Source organism: Vicia villosa, linkage group LG6 (genome assembly GCF_029867415.1).
Source record: "Vicia villosa cultivar HV-30 ecotype Madison, WI linkage group LG6, Vvil1.0, whole genome shotgun sequence".
NCBI classification, from domain to species: Eukaryota; Viridiplantae; Streptophyta; class Magnoliopsida; order Fabales; family Fabaceae; genus Vicia; species Vicia villosa.
This window is the reverse complement of record NC_081185.1, coordinates 127,865,829-127,886,921: the sequence shown is the minus strand read 5'-3', so window position 1 is coordinate 127,886,921 and position 21,093 is coordinate 127,865,829. Positions and strand designations below refer to the sequence as shown.

The 21,093-nt window shown below is 31.2% G+C and overlaps 2 protein-coding genes across 2 annotated transcripts; one reads left to right on the top strand and one right to left on the bottom strand.

The window, feature by feature from the left end:
• Positions 1-6,576: 6,576 nt before the first annotated feature.
• Positions 6,577-7,594, bottom strand: LOC131612333 (germin-like protein subfamily 1 member 20). The gene is made up of 2 exons (XM_058884128.1): positions 7,430-7,594; positions 6,577-7,315 (listed from the first exon to the last, which is right to left on the bottom strand). The coding sequence occupies exons 1-2, from the start codon at positions 7,545-7,547 to the stop codon at positions 6,768-6,770; spliced, it is 666 nt and encodes a 221-aa protein (XP_058740111.1). The 5' UTR covers positions 7,548-7,594; the 3' UTR covers positions 6,577-6,767.
• A 10,480-nt stretch (positions 7,595-18,074) lies between these two features.
• On the top strand, positions 18,075-19,099 carry LOC131612332 (germin-like protein subfamily 1 member 7). The gene is made up of 2 exons (XM_058884126.1): positions 18,075-18,233; positions 18,348-19,099. Exons 1-2 carry the CDS (start codon positions 18,116-18,118, stop codon positions 18,893-18,895), a joined length of 666 nt encoding a protein of 221 aa, XP_058740109.1. The 5' UTR covers positions 18,075-18,115; the 3' UTR covers positions 18,896-19,099.
• Positions 19,100-21,093: the final 1,994 nt, after the last annotated feature.

Here is a 21,093-nt window from a genome sequence, read left to right as displayed (position 1 = left end):
CGGGACCAAAAAGGGTATTTTGCCTTTTTTAAAAGAAAGTAAAAGACCAAATTCAAAACTATTATGATTCATTTATTTATCAATAATTAAAATTTATTAATAAAATTAAATTAAATGAATAACAATTAAATAAAATAGAAACTATCCTACAAAAGGGGAAAGAAGCACCCCATTCTTTAAAAAAAAAAATTAAAATTTCTTTAACTAAATTTTTTAAAAATTTTATTTAATAAAAACAACAAATAATTTTAAAAAATATTTAATTTTTATTTTATTTAAAAATAACTAAAAAACAAACTTAACCTAAAAAAGAAACAAAGAACCGTTCATGGCAAAAAAAAAATATTTTGACTGATTATTATTTAATTAATGAATATCTATAACTAAATAAAAAACAAATTAAAATAAATAAAAAAACAAAAACAAAATTAAATCTACAAAAAAAAAGTTAAATCTTTTAAAATAAAACCAAAAAACAAAAAACAAAAAAAAACTACAAAGAACCGTCCATGGTAAATAACAATTATTTTGACTGATTATTTTTTATTTAATTGTGTCTTTTATTTATTTTTAAGTGAGACATAAAAAAAATCTATTAAAGAGTATATGAATTAAATAATTTAAAATAATATAAATTATATTCTTAACAAAACTATGAAAGAATCTGTCTTTGTATTTTATAATTTTAAAATATGTACTCTTTTTTCTTATTATAAAGTAATTTTTTTCACATATTTAAGAAAAGGTCAATAAATTTAATAAAATTATTTTATTTATTAATCTTTCAAAAATATCGTAGATATTAATAGGTGTAATTTTTAATTTGTAAATTAAATTGTCTTATAGTCATAAAAGATGCATTTTAAAAGTAATTAAATATAATTTATAAAGGACAAAATTTAGGAATATTTTTATTGGAAAATAGTAAGAACCATACGTATAGAATTGTACCTAAGTTTTGTTCATTTATAAATATGATTTTTAGAAATATCATATTAAGATTCATTTTTTTTTTTAAATAGAGCGAGGTATAATTTTTTTTTTAACAAAATTGTGGAAGAGCCTGACATTTAATTTTGAAAATTTATTCACTATCTTTTGGTGATGTTTTAAATTGAAAAAAATGATAAATTTGTATTTTTTTTTATTATAAGAAATTTGTGTATTCACCATTTATATCTCATACCTTTTTTAATAAAAATAAACATTTGTAGCATTTTGCAGTGTGAATACTATCATTTTATTATTTGTTAGATTTAAAATCATACTAAATTGATTGAATCAATTTTATAGAAGCAAAATGATTTTTTATTAGGAGTTAAGTTAAGTTAATTTTTTTCTCGTATCATATCATAATATCATATATGATTTTTCATCAAGTTTGTATTTTTCTTATTTAAAAATTTATTAAAAAAATCATTTTGATTGAATCAATTTTTATAGATGCAAAATGATCTAGTCAAAAGATTTCCCGTTTTAAATCAAAACAAAATTTTAAAAAATAAAATAACACCAATAAATTTCACTTATAATTACATTCATTTATAATCTTTAATGGTCATTCATTTATAACCTTTAATGGTTCATAAATGACCGTATAGTGACACATTATTTCTGAATTAATCTCATTCTAATTTTGGTAATAAATATATTTTTATTTTTTCTATTCACAATTAAATTATTTTATACTCATTATTATTATATAAACATTTTTACATGTTAATTGATATGTAAAACAGGAATAAGGTAAAAAAAAGGAATGAATTAATCGAGTTTTTTATTATCATTGCTTTGAAACATACAAAGACAATGAACATGATGCATTGAAAATTGAAAATAAGTGTACATTAAACATAAAACTATTTTATTTTTTAAAAAATAAAAAATAAAACATAAAGTCTCTATTATTTTTAAAAAAATAAAAAACGAAAGAAATAATAGAAGTAAACAAAGAAGTAATCCACAATCTCAAGCATCACAGCCACTTGATCTCTAGCAACAACTTTTTGATCTCCTTAATTGAATTCAGAATCTCCTTTAAATCTTTATGTCTCACTTCCATCTTCATCTTCATTACCCTTCACATATTCATCTCCATTATCCTTCACATATAATAAAAAAAATTATAAAAAAAAACTAAAATAATCAAATCTTGTCATACCGAAAAGTACCATCAAGCCTATCAGTTTTAGATTCCCTTTCAAGTATTTCACCAAAATCTTAAAACAAATATTGCTTATGGATATTTTGGATTTCAATCTTCTTCATCGTTGTACCATCAAGGAACGCGTTTTTTTTTAAATGATCACATACCTTGCAAAAATCATATGAATGAGAACCTGAATCCCAAAAACAAATAATGTAAATAACAGTTAAATTAACATAATTGTAAAGTTATGTATAAAGATAGAAATACCTATGAGAGAGATTGAATTTGTCCATTTTGTATGGAGTTAGAAGAGGAATAGGATTAGATTCAACAACATAGACATTTCCTTTTGCTTGAGAATTCTGCATTTACATAGAAATTTTGACGGAAGCAGAATTAACTCAGATAACAAATTAAAGTAGATAAGTAAATATATATATATATATATATATATATCGGTACGACTCTTTCTCTGTCCCATTTTTTGATCAAATCCGTTCTTGCTACCCACTGTAATCATTGTAATCACCGCACCGATGTTACCATACTTGAGGGAATGAGGATGAGTCCTGCAGATAGAGTGTTCCACAACTGATTGCAAAATAATATCAAGCAGATAAAAATTAGTAAAATTTAGAAAACCATGTTATTACATTAGTAATCGATAAATAAAAATAATTCATATTGTAATGTGATTGTAAAAATCAAAGTGTGTCTAAGTAAGCACTCTTCTTTGTTAAAAAAGGTAAAAATCTACATATAACTCACCTTATTCTTCACAGATTTAATTCTTCACAGATTGAAGGATTTTGATATTTTCGTGAACCCCTTCAATCAATTTCCCCTACCAAACTTCCGTACGCCCCATAATCATAATCCTGCTTACTGAAGAAAAAAACACACCAAATCAAACAAACAAAAAACGAATCACACAAACAACAAAACCCTAGAACTTCATTCACAAAACATATACAAAATCAAACAGAAATTAAAAGAAAAGAAAATCAAAATAGGTAAAAAGAAAAACAGATTATCAATTTATAGTTACCCCACTACTTGAAATCAAAAATTACTTGGAAGAATAAAAAAATTGGAAATTGTTTGAATTCATTATAGTAGAGGATGGGGAAGATGAAAGAAAGGAAATAGAATGAGACCACACATGAGTGCTTCAGCTGTTTGCTTTAAAAATTGAAATGAATAGCATTCCAATGTTGTTTCCCCTTCCTTTGAGAAAATACGGTGCATTTAAAATAAGTTATTTGAAATTATTTAATGAGTGTAGAGGAATGGCAAGGGTTGTAATTCTTTTCAATAAAAATATCAAATTTCAAGGGTTTAGAGATCACGTATATAGTAACCAATATGTGAATATTTGGAATTTGGAATATAATAAATAGGAAGCAGTAAAATAGGATTTTATTATTGAGTGTATCAAGAATCCCTCCATATACTTTAATTAATAAATAAAATAAAAAAACTTAATATAAATAATTAAAAAAAATTTAAATAAAAAGATTTCCTTTTTTAGAAAGTTTGTAAAACATGAGAATTGATATGAGCATAACACTTGTCAAAATTGCCCAAAAACTCATTTTGCTTTATTATTATGTATGATAGAGGATAGGTGGACAACAACACATGATTCTGGTTGTATTCTCGGTAAGCCGTACTGGAGTCTTATAGAGTGATAGTAGGATGTTAATGATCCAAATACTATACTTGGATGTAAGGGGCCCAAAGTGATCATAACCTATGATTTATATAGGAGTTATACTTATGAGGTCTCCACTTCATATTTATATGGTTTAGGACGCCATAACATATCCTTCTAACACTATGCTTAGACATGCTCATGACCGAAGTTTCATGCAATAGTAGAACGTTCAATGATTTGTATGTTTGGACTAATGGTACTATACTCACATAGACGGATTTATATATGGTTCAAATCTTTTGAATGGTAGTAGGGTAGACTAGATTCAGATGTTATGTTTATGAGAGGGAACCCGAGGGATCATGGTCCAAGTGAGTTATATATAAGTTATATGGTTGATGACGCTTGTATAGACGCAATACAAGACAGGTGGGTCACAATGCATAATGTTGTCTAATTTCAAATAGATAACACGACCTCGGAGTTGGACCCATGTGTGAGTGTTACAAGACTCAACATCTCTACATATTTTTGGATATATACTTATCTTGTTTGTTGGTTTGAGGATCGTATTGGAATATGTATGTTATTTAGTTAAGTGAATCAGGTAAGTAATATTAAATAGGTGATCCTCAATGAGATTAATGTTAGTTATTTTATCGATATTCAAATCATATTGGGAGGATGTGAGTTACCTTGATGGACTATTTAATTATACCTTGATTCGGGTATAAGGGTGGTGATAGATTCAATAGTTTAGATCTAAAGCCTAGTGAAATTATTATCTCATTCCACGTTGTTGTATTAATTTCAAATAAACATGTATTTGGATTGGGCTCGCTGTTGAAGACTGGGTATTGAGGACTTGATGGAGCATATTCCCGTGACTTTAAGATTTTATCTAATTATTGATATATTAGTTAGTTTTCTTTGTATTGTAAACAAATTTATCTGGTCCGATTTTAAATTTGTACAATGATGTATCCAATACCAAAAATATTAATGCCACAAGTTATTATTCTAAACATATAACTATGATGTGTTGTAAATGTATATACATGTATAGTTTTAAGATTTGTATTATATGACAACTATAAATTCAATTATGATTATGTCTCTAGTTGTGTTACCCATTTTTATGGTATACATTATTGTTAATATGTAATAAAAAATATATATTTGAAAAGAGATGAAAGACACACATTATAGCATCCCTTAAAGTTATTGGAGTTAAATTGATTCATGATACATAGAAGGAATCAATATGATGAATAATTTGTAACCATCATGATTCAACAAATTCAGTTCAATTAAAGATGATGGCTAGATACTTTCACTTGCGCACAATCATGGTATACAATTAAATCATCAAATTGTCACATAATTTAAGTGGGAGAGAGTTGGATTATTTTATTAATATAGTATATAGGGTTGTTAAAACAAGATTGGTTCTGCAATACGTCTCTGAGTTTTGATGATAACAATGTTTATGTGGGTATGAACAATTTTGTTATACTAACGTTTGTTTTGTTGAGTACTTAACAAACAGGATATGATTCTGATGAAAAAGCATGGCCAAAACATCAGAAGCCACCAAGTTATGCTTCCGCGCTACACACGCTCTGATGAACAGTAGCAACCACTTCAGAAGCAGAAGCATCTGAAGGTATCACTCTATTATGATGTCTGAAGAAACCAGTTCTGAAGACCAAATGCTGAAAGACTCTAAAGACGTGGTTTTGAAGACTCTGAAGACTCAAGTTTCTAAAGACAAAGGATTTTGAAGACCAAGTGCTGAAGACTCTTAAGACTTTGAAGACTTAAAGTTCTGAAGAATTCAAAGCTTATTCTCTTTTCTTCCAACTCATGTTGTGAGCCTCTAAAGTTTAAGAAGGAAAGAAGATAACGTTACTGTGTAGTAGGAGGTACAAGGTATAGAAGAATGTTTCGTTCCACTACCAAGAAAGGACAGTCGTTGCGTACTATCTTGTCTCCCTATGTCTTAGCCGCCAAACATCTGGAAGTTCCAGAACTGCCCTCTAACGGGTATATTATTGTATTGGCTATATAAGGGTTTGAAGACTCAAAGAAGAAGCAAGAATGCTCACGATCATATTCCCTCTATATAGACTATTAATAGCTTCATATTTCTTTGAGTCTTAGATTTGAAAAAGCAAAGTTTACTTCTAGCTTGTGTAGAAGCATTATATTGTAAACAAACCCTGATCAAATATTATTTGTTTGTTCCTTGAGAGACCGAGTGAAGGTCAGTAGTCTCGAGAAGTCTAGGACTAGATAGTCTTAGAGGTTGTTAATCACAGGGGTTGCCTGTGCAAGGTTGTTAGTCACCGGTTGTTGCTTGTGCATTGTAGTTAGTCACTCGCAGTAGCTTGTGCAAGGTTAGTCATCGGCGGTTGCCTGTGCGATTGTAATCAGTTTGTTATAGTGGATTAAGTCCTCAATTGAGAGAGGCAAAATCACCTCGGAAGAGTGGACTGAACTAGCTTGATATTTGTCAAGTGAACCAGTATAAAAATACTGTGTACTTTCCTTCTTGCATCTTTTTGTTATTATCAATAGTAGAGAGTTTGTGATTTCAAGAAAGGGGAATTGTTTTTATTAAAAGTATTATGTTTTAAAAATCCTATTCAAACTCCCCTTTCTAGTGTTTTTCAGACCTTCAAGGGTAACTTATAGATAGATACATAGATAACATTTATGAATAATTCAAAATAACTAAAAACTTTGGAATGGACAATATTAGCTTACAGAAATCACCACAACAATCTATTATTGAACCAAATGAAACTCAAAATAAAACAACTAGTATTGAAATAAAAGATAATACATTTTATTTATCAACAATAATAATAATAAGTAGAGAAGGTTGATTGCACGAGGTGATTGAAGATCATAAGTCGATTATCCATTCAGAGTAAATTGATTAATCATGTTCTCAAACTAGTTGTTGTCGTACCAAGATTGCTTTTGAAGATAATCAATGATGCTCTTATCTACTTGGAAAGCTTTGGTAAGAACCTCGTCAGAAATAGGGGGATCAGACTTAAACAACGCATTTGCAATAGTGATAACTCCTGGATTTTGACTGCTAAGTCCAGCAATAGCAACGGCGTTGCCATATCCCACGTTTAGTTGAAAGTGGATGAGACCAATTGGAAACACAAATACATCACCCTTGTTGAGCACTTTGGTGAAAAGACGATTTTTATCTTGATTGGAAGTAACAAATCCAACATAAAGAGTGCCTTCGAGAACTATAAGGATCTCACTGCCTCGAGGGTGGGTGTGGGGTGGATTTAAACCCTTAGGTGCAAAATCAATGCGAGCCAAAGATATGCCAAGTGTGTTTAGTCCGAATAGTTGATCTACAGCGACTGCAGTCACTTGAGAGCCTAATGCGTTTGACGTATTTCCAGGGTTAACATGTTTGAAGAAATCTTCGGCTTTAACTAGTGCAGGGTCTTTACAGAACTTTCCATTCACAAATACTATAAACCATCAAATTATAGTCAGAATATGTTAAAATAATATTAATTCTTAACACGAGCAATTAAAAAAACTTCAAATTTTAGTAATAAGATTTATGAAGAATATATACATACCACCATCTTTGGGATCTTGAATTGCAACACAAAAATCTTGGAGAGGACTAGGGTCATAAGCAAAGGAAACCGAGGATGTCAAAGCCAAGATGCTAACAAGGAAGTAAAGAACCTTCATTTTGCAACTTAATACTACTCTTTAATATTATTGTTATAGAAATTATTATTTGCTTGTGAGGATTGAATTTTGTTGCATGTATACATTGCTATTTATAAGGTTGAAACGTTGAAGTGGTTTGCAATTAATTGATCCTTACGGTAAGTAATTTAGTATTAGATAATAATATTTCTTTCACAACTAGTATGCATGCTTGATGGCCTCACCAAAGTCAAGAAAATTTTAAGACATGAATGTGTCCTCTTGATATTTAATTTAATACATGTTCTTGTAATGGTAATTTTATTTTGTAAAGTTCTGAGCAAATTCAAATTAAGATTAATATAGACTTTGTCTTACTAATATATAATGTTCGTAAGGCATAATTGAAACACCATTTCAAAATTATCCAGTAAATAAATAATTAACAACTTGATTATCTTTCCATTATCTTTAACAAATTTACCTTTTAATGACCGTATGTTACGATTTTAAGTTAAAACACCATCTATTGTCAATAACAGTTGGTGGAATATGGAATATTTTTGAGCAATTGGGTCACAAGGCAAAACAGAATAGAAAGACAATTTCTGATTTACCGTGTCAACAAAATAATTAACTAAGAATACTATGATCCACTCGACAATTAATTTAGTATATCTTCTTGTAATGGTGGAAAGTTCTCAGCAAAATCAAATTAAGATCCGTATAGACATTGTCTTAGCTCTGGAGACTTCAAACTTTTTTTTTTTCGTAATGGTGTCATAATCGTACCAACATTATTACATATTTCCACGAGGCATAATTGCACGACCGTTTGAAGGATTAAAAGTTGTTGTGAGTAGAAGATAGCTTTTGAAGTTATTTCTATTTTTTTTATTGTTTATTTAGTGGCTATGCTCTAAACATGTAATATCGGGGTTGAGACGCTTGTTTTAATTTTCAAATACGGATTAATGTTTTTGAGGAGTTTTTATAACGTTATTTTGAAGTTGTAACAAACATGATTTTGTCGAGTATTTTAATTTGATTTTTACGCTGCTATTTGAATAGAGTTGAGATGTTTTAAAGTTGATAACACTTTAATCAACGTATAATTCTTTTATATAAGTATCGGGGTTAGGGTGTTACACTAACCCTGACTAGATTAGTTGTGGCCTATTATAAATCTCTTCTAGATGGAAGTATAGAGTCTTGGACCGACTTGTGCAAAGCTTTCACTGCCCAATTCACTGTTAGAAAGAGGTAACCGACTACCATTGTCATGATTGTTTGAATCTTGAAAGGTAAGAAAGAAATTTTACACAAATACATTAACCACTGCACCAAAGTAGTTGTGGATATGGGAGGCTCGGACGATTATATAAGTCTGTCAAAATATCAAAGATTAGATTATATAAAAGGTTCGTGGTATTACTTTCAAAATCTTAAAGTTTATAGTCAAAATTTAAAAGACCTCTTGGGGACATGACTAGGAGAACATTCGACCAAAGTCTGTATAAATATCTCGTGCAATCTCTCTAACCCTATCCTTTTTAATTTCTACTATTTACTTTTTCTATCTTTATTTCCGTTGTAATTTACTCTTAAGAAACTACTAATACGATCTTAATTGAGAGTTGTATAAAAGTAATCACAAATTTTAAGAACCACAATTCATCCCCCATTTTTTGCTTGAAGTGACTTGTCCTACAAGTGTCATCTGATCGTAAATCATGTTAAGGGCTAATCGTTTCAGAAGGGAAAATGTCTTCAAGCTATTCACTAAACAAACTCTCATCCTTTAATGGAGCAGGGTACAATTTATGGAAAGATAATAAAAAATTTCTTTGAAAGGGGTGTATTACGGTATTTAGAAGGCTATGAAAGAAGGTCCACTTGTCCCTACCCACAATGTAAATGGTGCTCTAGTAGACAAACATCAAAAGGATTGGACAAGAGATGATAAAAAGAGAATGTGAAACGCGGTTTGAAACTAAAAAAATGTCATCACTACCACTCTAGGTCTTGGTGAATTTTTGTTAGTGTCTCACTGCAAAACTCCAAAATAAATGTGGGACATCCTTCAAAATACCCATGATGGAACTACTCCATGATTGTTTCATTCTTCTCCAAGATCTGACCGGCCTTTTTCTTTGCCTCTTCCTCCAAACAACAAACTTATCCCACTAGATAATAACAATACTCTTCAGCCTGATCGCCATCATATTAACTTGCTTGTTCTCAGGGACGTCCATAACGTCAAAAAACATGTCGATGTTGATATGCCAATCTTAAAACTCATTCATTCCCTTCGTTATATAGAATAATGGAATATCAGCCCTCCACTCGATAATCATGGTTATGTTGATTCCCACAATTAACTACGTCTTCCTCGTAAGACTCTTCTTCAGAACTCGGATTTTTCAGCAATAACAACACGGTGATTGTTTTCACCCCGCGGAAACCAAACATGTTCTCCTCCCTGTATCTTCATTAATTCTCGTTGTTGTTGATGTAACACCCTTTTAAAACCCCACGATTTTCAAGAATATTTTTAATAAATAAATAAACGTAAAACAAAAGCAAGGATGTCACATCTTCATAAAACCTCATATAACAATGAATCATGTTCCGTAACACGGGTTGTAAAACATTTAAACATAAATAGAATCTTTAGTGTTATTAATCAAATTACTTCAAACTTTGCAGCGGAACTAATATCTCTTAGAAACTTCTTCATAAATTAATCATTACCATAAAGGTAGTTCAAACATTGACAAAATCATCATACTTCGTGTTTATAACTTCATGATTACAAAAGTATCACAAAATCTTCAAACAAAATGCTCAAGGTTCAAAATCAATCAATCCTAGTCCCGATGTTACATATCAGAGCAAGACCCACTAGATTCAACAAAAACTAAATAGCGCACTCCGAAGCTACCTCTTATGCTTCATGCACTAAACTTGATCACCTATAAGTTACTTACGTTTTGAGGCAACATTTTCAAGCAGAAAGGGTGAGTAAATCATAATCATTATAAAATAGGCTTAATACTCAATTTGGTCCTCTACCTATACACTAGGGTCCAATTTGGTCCTTTACCTTTTAAAAGTTCTAAAGTGGTCCCATACGTTAACAAAACATTTTCACGTTGGTCTTTTCCGTTTGAAACTTTAAAAATATTCCAACGTGGCTGCTAGGTGTCATGGGTAGGGTAATAATATTGATGACTTGTCATTTTCACTAGCAAATAGTGTATCCTCATTATCCATGTTCCATTTTCGTTCAGCAAGGTTAATAGGATTCTGAAGAGAAGTGTGCAAAGACGAAGAGGATTGTGCGAAGACGAAGAAGACGAATAGGATTCTAGAGTAAGTCCTATTTTAGGAAAACTTCAAAGTCTGATAATGTGTTGAACAACATGTCTGAAGCCTTCAACAGTATCATTGTGGAATCTAGAGGTAAGCCAATTGTGACAATGCTAGAAGAAATTAGGGGCTACATAATGGAGAAATGGGCAACAAATAGGGTGAAATTCCCTAACTTAAGTGATGGAGATGTATTGCCAAACATAAAGAAAAAAGTGGAGAGAACAAGTTCCTACACAAATTCATGGATTGTTAGGTATTTTCTAATTATGTATTTTTTGTTATTCATTTTTTGTTATGTATTTGTTGTAATTAACCTATCTTATTTTCTGTTGTATTTTCTGTACATAGAATGTCAGCTGAATTCATTTATGAGGTTAGGCACATTGAGAACCCAGGTGACATTTTTACTGTCAACCTAAAGGAAAACAACTGCATATGTAGGAAGTGGAAACTAACAGGGCTTCCTTGTGTGCATGCTATTGCTGCATTGAAGAGCAGAGGTTTACATGTTGAAGACTTCATTCCTGACATTTATAAAAAGGCTAGGTATATGTATGTTTATGAGCCTATAATTTATCCAGTAAATGGAACAAATTTATGGGTCAGAACAGAGTTCCCAGATATCCAGCCACCAAAGTATAAGAAAATGCCTGGTAGGCCTAAGAAGAGGAGGAATCGTGAGGCTAGTGAAATTGATGGGACAGATAGGAAAATGAGGAAGACAGGTATGATAATGAGGTGCACAAGGTGTAGGCAAACTGGGCACAACAAATCCACCTGCAAGAGGACTCAACCACCACAAACATCACCACCAACACAAGGATCTCAACCAATACAAGCTTCAAGAACACAAGGATCTCAACCAACACAAGGATCTCAACCAAGACAAGCTTCAAGGACACAAGGATCTCAACCAACACAAGGATCTCAACCAAGACAAGCTTTAAGGACACAAGGATCTCAGACACAACAAGCATCTCAACTTGTACAACCATCTAGGGCACCACCTACACTAGGGACTCATAAAAAGATGTCAACAGCTAGGCCACACAAGATACCATTTAGGAAACCAGCACATGTGGGTCCAACAACAAGGCTTAGTGCATCTCAAAATGCAGTTGGTCCTACCACTAGGAGGACCACTCCTACAAAAAAAAAACAATACTAAGAAGGGCATTTAGTTTGTTAGGGTCTGTTTACTATATTTTGGTTCATATTTTGGGTTGTTTTAATGTAATGTTTGTCTAGTATATTTTGGTTCTGTCTAGTATACTTTGAACATATTTTGGGTTGTTTAAATGTCATGTTCTAAGAAATTGTGTTCTAAGAAATGTTGTTCTAGTATACCAGTTTTAATGTACTCAATTTTCCTGGTATTTCTGTTTTGAGTACCTCATAAACATCTTGCAAAATACTTCAGTCTAATAACATATTGCAAAATACATGTCTCAAAATAGTGTCTCAAAATACATTTCAAAACACTAATAACATGACAATCATTTCTAGCAAGATACTATGTTTACAAGCAGCACATCTTGCAAAATACATGTCTCAAAAAAATTCCAGACAAAACAATTCCAAAATACATGACAATCATTTCTAGACCATCTTAATTACAAGAGCTAAAAACATGACACAAACAAAACAATTCCAAATGCTCTTCCATTTCTTTGTCTTCTCAATTAGCTCCCCCAATTCCAATGTTTTCAACTTCAAATCTCCGGTCTCTTTCCTGACAGCATCCATCTCTTGGCTCAGCACTTGAATCTTCCATTCATGCTTCATCAAGGTTTCTTCCTTCTCATCTCTACATTCTTCATGGAACCATTTGAAAAAACCACACCCAGAATTGGAATGCCCTAGTGACGATATTGGGAACGATGGTTATGGTTATAACAAAAAAAAGATACTTTAGAACAATAATAGAACTCGCAGTACCTTAAAATGCTTGCATCCCCATAATAGCTTTCCATAGTTGTTAACGGTTTTTGCCCTACGCAGTATTGCTTCGTCTCCACACGCGCATAGAAGCTTCGCAAATCCTGTGTAAACTTGTGAATCAATCACATTTCTGGATGTTGAGGATGAAATGCGCCCGGAACTCATGCTTTCTTGTGCAATTTTGATGTCAATTTGTAACAAGATTGAGTTACAGGATTTTAGGTTAGAGGATTTGGGATTTTTTGAAAATTGCAGTACGAACCCAAATTATAATAGAGATGATGAACAGTGATTGATCCATCTCATGTGCCATGTCATCAAATGTTAACACCGTTTGAAGCATTTTAACGGAAAAGACCAACGTGCATACTTTTTGGAAACGTATGGGACCAATTTGGAACTTTTAAAAGGTAAAGGACCAAATTGGACCCTAGTGTATAGGTAGAGGACCAAATTGAGTATTAAGCCTATAAAATACATAAGGAATAGATATAGAAGTTATGTCAAGGAAACAAAAATCATATAACATCATTTACTACATTCCATCACATAACAACAATCACTAGTTCTTCACGTCACAACATCATAAATCCAAGAATCAATCAAATACATCACTTAAAATATACCAAACATCATCTTCCAAGAATCAATCAAAGATATCACTTAATCCAAGAATTGTGCAATACCACAAATAATGAAATGCTACTTCATAAGACTCATGCATGTGGTACAAAAACTTCACTGATTACTTAGGGTCTGTTTGAAACACTTCTCATTTCTAGTTTTTAAATTTTGTTTTATAAATTTGTTTTAAAAATCTGTTTTTGAAAAGAGATTAAATAATAAAATTTGTTTGATAAATAATTTTTTAAAACACTTTTGGAGATAAGAAAATAAAATAAAAAAACTTGTTTGGTAGTATAACTTTTTATTTTTATGAAGAGACTAATAAAACCTTTTTAATAATCTTAATTTTCAAATACATTTATTATTTAAAATTAAAAATTCATGATAGTTTTATTGAAATATAAAATCTTCCACTAATATACATTTACATATAAATAAAACATTTTAAATATAATTAATAATTAAATTTTGGGTTAAATATACAAAACACCCCTGTAATATAGGAGAAATTCGCTTTTCCCCCTGTAATTTTTTTTTCAAACACCCCCTTGAAATAGAAAAATACTATGTCTTTTATCTCCTAAGTGTAAAGTTTACCCCTGTAATATTTTTTTTGTTTGATTTACCCCCAGATTTGGTGTTTAAATTGCACGCTTAGGGGGTAATTAATCAAACAAAAAAATATTACAGGGGGAAACTAAAAAAAAATATTACCAGGGGTAAAGCGAATTTCGCCTATATTACAGGGATAAAAAGTGGTATTAACTCTTAAATTTTTAAATACTTATTTTAAATAAATGTAATTTTAAAAATATTTGGAATAATAAAGTGAACTAAATAGAAAAATAATGTTTGATCAAACATTGTAATTTTTTAAATTGCTTAAATACTTTATAGGGATAAAATTTTATTTGACCTTAAATTAAAAGAATTATAACTATTTTTTTATTATAAGGAATAAGTAAGGGTGGGAATAGGGTAGGCTGGCCTATAAGACCTATAGTCTAGCCTACTTAAAACCATGCCAGATCAGAACTATTTAATAAAGAGGTCAGGTTTAGGCTTTTTTTAAAAGTCTATTTTATTAAATAGGTCAGACTTGGGCTATTAAAAAAGCCTATGAAGCCTTATAGGCCGGCCTATATATTTTCATATATATTAGAGATATGCTAAATAAGTTAGCCCATGTATGCATATATATTAAAACAAATGCTAAATAGTCGGCTTAAATATGCATGTATAAGCCGACCTATAAGGCTTCTTAAGTAATATGGATTAATTGAAATTCTTAATAAGATACTGACTTTTAAATAGACTTTCAGATCAGACAAGACTTTTAAAAAGGCCAGGTCAGACCAAAAAACTTAGCCTATGATAGGCCATAGGCTAAGCTTAAGCCTTTTAAATTTACCGTAGGCCAGGCCCAGGCCTTCTAAAGCCTAGCCTAGCTAGCCCATTTCCACCCCTGAGAATAAGATAATATCACACAACATTAATGAAAAGTTATGTTTTTTCCGTGTTTTTTATCAAAACAGTTTTTGGAAACAAAAAGTAAAACTGAAAACTGAAATAGCGGTAACTTGTTTTAGTTTTTCTATTTAAAAACTACAAAATTAAAAATTGTTTTTGAAAATAGATTGTAACAAGAATGATTTCAATCAAGTTTTTTCTTTTCAAATTTTTAAAAACTAAAATACAGTTTTTAAAAAGTAATTCAAATAGGCCCTTAGTCGTCGTTATCTTCAAAGATTCCCACCGACAGGATCAATTTCCGTTTGGAACCAGATTACATCACAAGTTGCATTCAATCCACACTATGGGATTGAGGTCATCATTGGACCAAAACTTCCTAACATCACTGGATAATTATCCTGCAAATTTCGGTGAACAAAAGTCCTACAAATACTATGAATGCATGATGCGTAACACCACATAAAATACGACCACGGCTAGTCAAAACGTATTATCATTCATCATATTCATCATACATCATCACATGTTTCATATTACACGCATCATCATAACATCATCGATTCTACATAAAACATACATCAAGTTACGACAAGACATAGTTAAATCAATTCATAACAAAAAATCATTACCAATTGTTATATCACCACGTGGACTCATCATCTCGTCATACGGAAAACACACATAATCATCACAATAACATCATATCATCTTAAGGAAAACACACATCAAGTTATTTCATAACATGGTTACATCAATTCATAGCAAAAAGCATACTTACTATGTTATCACTACATCGTCTCATCACTCAATCCTAATAAAATTACTAGGGGCTACATCCTATGAATCATTTTATTTCATCATGGTATAGTTCATTGTGTTAGCTTTCCAACGCTTCGAACGGTGTATTAATCGGAGTTCGGAAACTCAAGTTATGGCCTTAGAAAAATTTGTCAAAATTGGATGTCATTCGAGACTGTTCAGGTCGACCCTTAGGTCGACTCCTACTAAGCCTTCCAACAATCGATGTGTCGATGCATAACCTGCATAGGTTGACCGCTCGCTCAAATTCAAGGAATTTTTCCTTCTGCGGGTATGCTCAGGTCGACCCTTCCCTTGCTCAGGCCGACTCATATTTTTTGAAACCTCTAAAATTATCATTATTTTCCTCCTTTTCTCCTCATACAACCACAATTAACTCCTATACATTTTAGGCATCAATTGAAAGCAAATACTTCATCAAATCATCATCAATTTCATCATGTTCATCTCATTATCAAAACTACACCAAAATCCCAAAAATCCTACAAGTATCTAAACCTTAAATCAATTATAATAACAATGATAAAACTCTCATTACCTTAGATTGTAGTTAGCTTTGATTCTCGTCACGTTCTCTCTACGAATCCCTCCGAGTCCTTCGTGCCCTAGCATCCCTTTGCCTCTTCTCTAAACTTCGATCGTACAAAATGAATCTTCATAGTGGCTTTTCTCTTTTTGCTTTCACTTAACCTCTCTCTTCCCTCTTTTCTCTTTTTACCCCAGGACCCCTAATATGGCTTTCATCTTTTTGATCTCACTTAACCTCTTACAATTTACTATTTGGCCCTTATCATCTCTAACACCAATATTATTTTATTTTACTAATTAAAATAATATTAATTAATTATCTTAACTATTATATATCATCTAAAATACTCTATAATTCTCCAACACGTCAACATCATCAAATAAATCACCATAACATCATATCACACCTCATCTTCATCAAGTCATCACAAATCACCAAAACATCACATGAATCATCAAAAAATCTCATAAGTCAAATATTTCACCAAAAATCACTAAAACATCATATATATATATATATATATATATATATATATATATATATATATATATATATATATATATATATATATATATATATATATATATATATATATATATATATAAAATGTTTCACAATAACTCACATAACCATCATATTTATCAAAACATCATGAATCATCGTAGGGTCTCCCATAAAAACACCAAAATCTCATATATATCGAATACTTTACAATGACTCATATGTTCATGCTAAATTAATTAAATAAATAATTAATCTAGAATTCGGGGTGTTACATTTAACGTGGTACACCTCATTTGCTAAATTCTCCATATGTTCAATCAAAATAGATAGAGTCGCGATAAATGTCGTTGGATCGATCTAGACAATTAGCATGACATTTGTGTGAAAGATTGTTTATTCGGTGTATATAATGGGTATTACCTATTCTGGATTTAATACTTCGCTACTTCATTATTGGACCTTTATCTTTTGCGCCTTGCAAATGACCAAAAAAGTATCTAAAACTAAAATTTAAAAAAAGAGACCTAATTGTTTATTTACTGAGTAATTTTGAAACGGTCTTGCAATTATGCCTTGTGGATATATGTATTAGTGTTGGTACGATTATGACACCATTAGTGAAAAAAAACTTTGAAGTCTCCGGAGCTAAGACAATGTCTATACGGATCTTAATTTGATTTTGATGAGAACTTTCCACCATTACAAGAAGATATATTAAATTAAACATCGAGTGGACACAGTATCCTTAATTATTTTGTTGACACAGTATATCAGAAAATCAGAAAATGTCTTTCTATTCTATTTTGCCCAATTGCTCAAAAATATTCCATATTCCACCAACACTTGTTGACAATAGGTGATGTTTTAACTTAAAATCGTAACATAGGGTCATTAAAAGGTAAATTTGTTAAAGATAATGGAAAGATAATCAAGTTGTTAATTGTTTATTTACTGGGTAATTTGAAATGGTGTTTCAATTATGGCTTACGAACATTATATATTAGTAAGACAAAGTCTATATTAATCTTAATTTGATTTTGCTCAGAACTTTACAAAATAAAATTACCATTACAAGAACATGTATTAAATTAAATATCAAGAGGACACATTCATGTCTTATAATTTTCTTGACTTTGGTGAGGCGATCAAGCACGCATACTAGTTGTGAAAGAATTATTCATTATCTAATACTAAATTACTTACCGTAAGGATCAATTGCAAACCACTTCAACGTTTCAACCTTATAAATACTAATCTATACATGCAACAAAATTCAATTCTCACTAGCAAATAATAATTTCTATAACAATAATCTTAAAGAGTAGTATTAAGTTGCAAAATGAAGGTTCTTTACTTCCTTGTTAGCATCTTGGCTTTGGCATCCTCGGTTTCCTTTGCTTATGACCCTAGTCCTCTCCAAGATTTTTGTGTTGCAATTCAAGATCCCAAAGATGGTGGTATGTATATATTCTTCATAAATCATTACTAAAATGTGAATTTTTTCAATAGTTAGCTCGTGTTAAGAATTAATATTATTTTAACATATTCTGACTTTTTTTGATGGTTTACAGTATTTGTGAATGGAAAGTTCTGTAAAGACCCTGCACTAGTTAAAGCTGAAGATTTCTTCAAACATGTTAATCCCGGGAATACCTCGAACGCATTAGGCTCTCAAGTAACTGCAGTCGCTGTAGATCAACTATTCGGACTAAACACACTTGGCATATCTTTGGCTCGCATTGATTTTGCACCTAAGGGTTTAAATCCACCTCACACCCACCCTCGAGGTAGTGAGATCCTTATAGTTCTCGAAGGCACTCTTTATGTTGGATTTGTCACTTCCAATCAAGATAAAAATCGTCTTTTCACCAAAGTGCTCAACAAGGGTGATGTATTTGTGTTTCCAATCGGTCTCATCCACTTTCAACTAAATGTAGGATATGGCAACGCTGTTGCTATTGCTGGACTTAGCAGTCAAAATCCAGGAGTTATCACTATTGCAAATGCGTTGTTTAAATCTGATCCCTCTATTTCTGACGAGGTTCTTACTAAATCTTTCCAAGTAGATAAGAGCATCATTGATTATCTTCAAAAGCAATCTTGGTACGACAACAACTAGTTTCAGAACATGATTAATCAATTTACTCTGAATGGATAATTGACTTATGGTCTTCAATCACCTCCTGCAATCAACCTTCTCTACTTATTATTATTGTTGATAAATAAAATGTACTCTTTTATTTGAATATGTAGTTGCTTTGTTTTAAGTTTCATTTGGTTCAATAATAGATTGTTGTGGTGATTTCTATAAGCTAATACTTTTATATCCCAAAGTTCCTGGTTATTTTGAATTATTCATAAATTTTATTCATCTATAAGTTACTCTACATATTATATTAATAAAATAATCCAATACTCTTCAATTTGACCTATGTGACGACTTGATGATTCAATTGTATACCATGAATGTTCATCAATAAAAGTATCAAGCCATCATCTTTAATTGAATTGAAATTATCGAATCATGGCCATCCCTAGTTATTCATCATTTTGATTCCTTCTATGTATCATGAATCAATTGAATTTAAATAACTTTAAGGGATGACTTAATGTGTGTCTTTTATCTCTTTTCATATACACCTTTTTGTCATTATAACTTGTGGCATTAATATTTTTGGTACTAGATACATCATTGTACAAATATGAAATTAGACCAAATAATTTTTTTACAATACAACAAAACTAAGTAATACATCATTAATTAGACAGAATCTTAAGCACGGCGGAATATGCTCCATCAAGTCCTCAATGCCTAACCTTCAACTACGCACCCAATCCAAATACCTGTTTACTTGAAATTAATACAACAATGTGGGATAAGATAATAATTTCACTAGGTTTCTGATCTAAACTACTAAATCTATCACAACCTTTATACTCGGGTCAAGGTATAATTGAATAGTCCATCAAGGTATACCACATCCTCCGGACGCGATTCGACTACCAACAAAATACTTAACGCTAATCTCATTGAGGGTCACCTATTTAGTATTACTTATTTGATTCACTTATTGAATTAACATACCTATTCCAATATGGTTCCCAAACCAACAAACATGATAATTATATATCCAAAAATATGTAGAGATGTTGAGTCTTGTAACACTGACACAGGGTCCAACTCCGAGGTCGTGTTACCCATCTAAAATCAGACAAAACTATGCATCGTGCCCATTAATCTTGTACAACGTCTAAACAATCGTCATAACATACAACCCCAATGTAACTCACCTGGACCATAATCTCTCGGGGTCCGTCTCATGGTGTAGCAACCTACCCTAAAAATTAAAGTTTACTTAGAGTCGTCACCTATTCTACCAGGGCGAATAGGAAACCCTACGAAGTTATAGAGATCAGGGTAAGATACTATATTCAGATCGAGGGAAGGTGTTAGGCACCCAAAACCCTTTCCTAAGGTTTGCATTATAAAGTCCAGGTTTATGGCTAATAAAGAAAGATAACAGACAGTTAATAGAGTTAAAGGCAAATTATTTGAACATGATTAGAGTTTGGAGGAGGGGGACTCGCCTTGTTGCCAAGTGCCTACGTATCTCCTTAGAGAGAATCAGAGTCAACGTAGTTCGGGATAAGGGTTGTACGCCCTTTGAATTTGATCTGATATGGTTTGAAGATTTTTTGAGTTGCCTTATCGTAGTTATGATAAATCGTAGTTTTTTTAAAGTGTTTTAGGATTGGGCGTAAAACCCTGATTTAATATGTTTTCGTTAGGTGCGATGATCAATAGATTTGATCATTATAATTAACAAATTGAAGAATGTATCGCTGGTTATTTTGACCAATATATTTGATCGTCACGAACAGCAAATGAAGTGTATTTTAATAAATTTATGTTTTTTACCATCAACTCTCATAACCAATATATTCAGTTATTACACGATGATGAATTCCATTATTTTTATATTTTTGTATCTCTTATCTAATGAGACTAATAGATTTAATCGGGTCGAGAAGAGAATTAAACCGGGGACTAATTTGATTATTATTAATAAATAAATTATTCAATTAATTTTATCTCTCGCCAATGCGACTAATAGTTTTAGTCGGGCCGAGGAGAGAATGACATGAACCAAATAATTAATAATTATTAATAAAAATTAATTCCTTTTACTTTTGGCAAGGGGTGTAAATTACTTTTAATGAAAAAAAGAAAGGGGTGTAAACAGCAAAAAGCCTGGCCCATTAAGGGAGGCCAAGGGATCTAGTGTGGCAGTCTTGAGGACTCATGGTATGGGCATC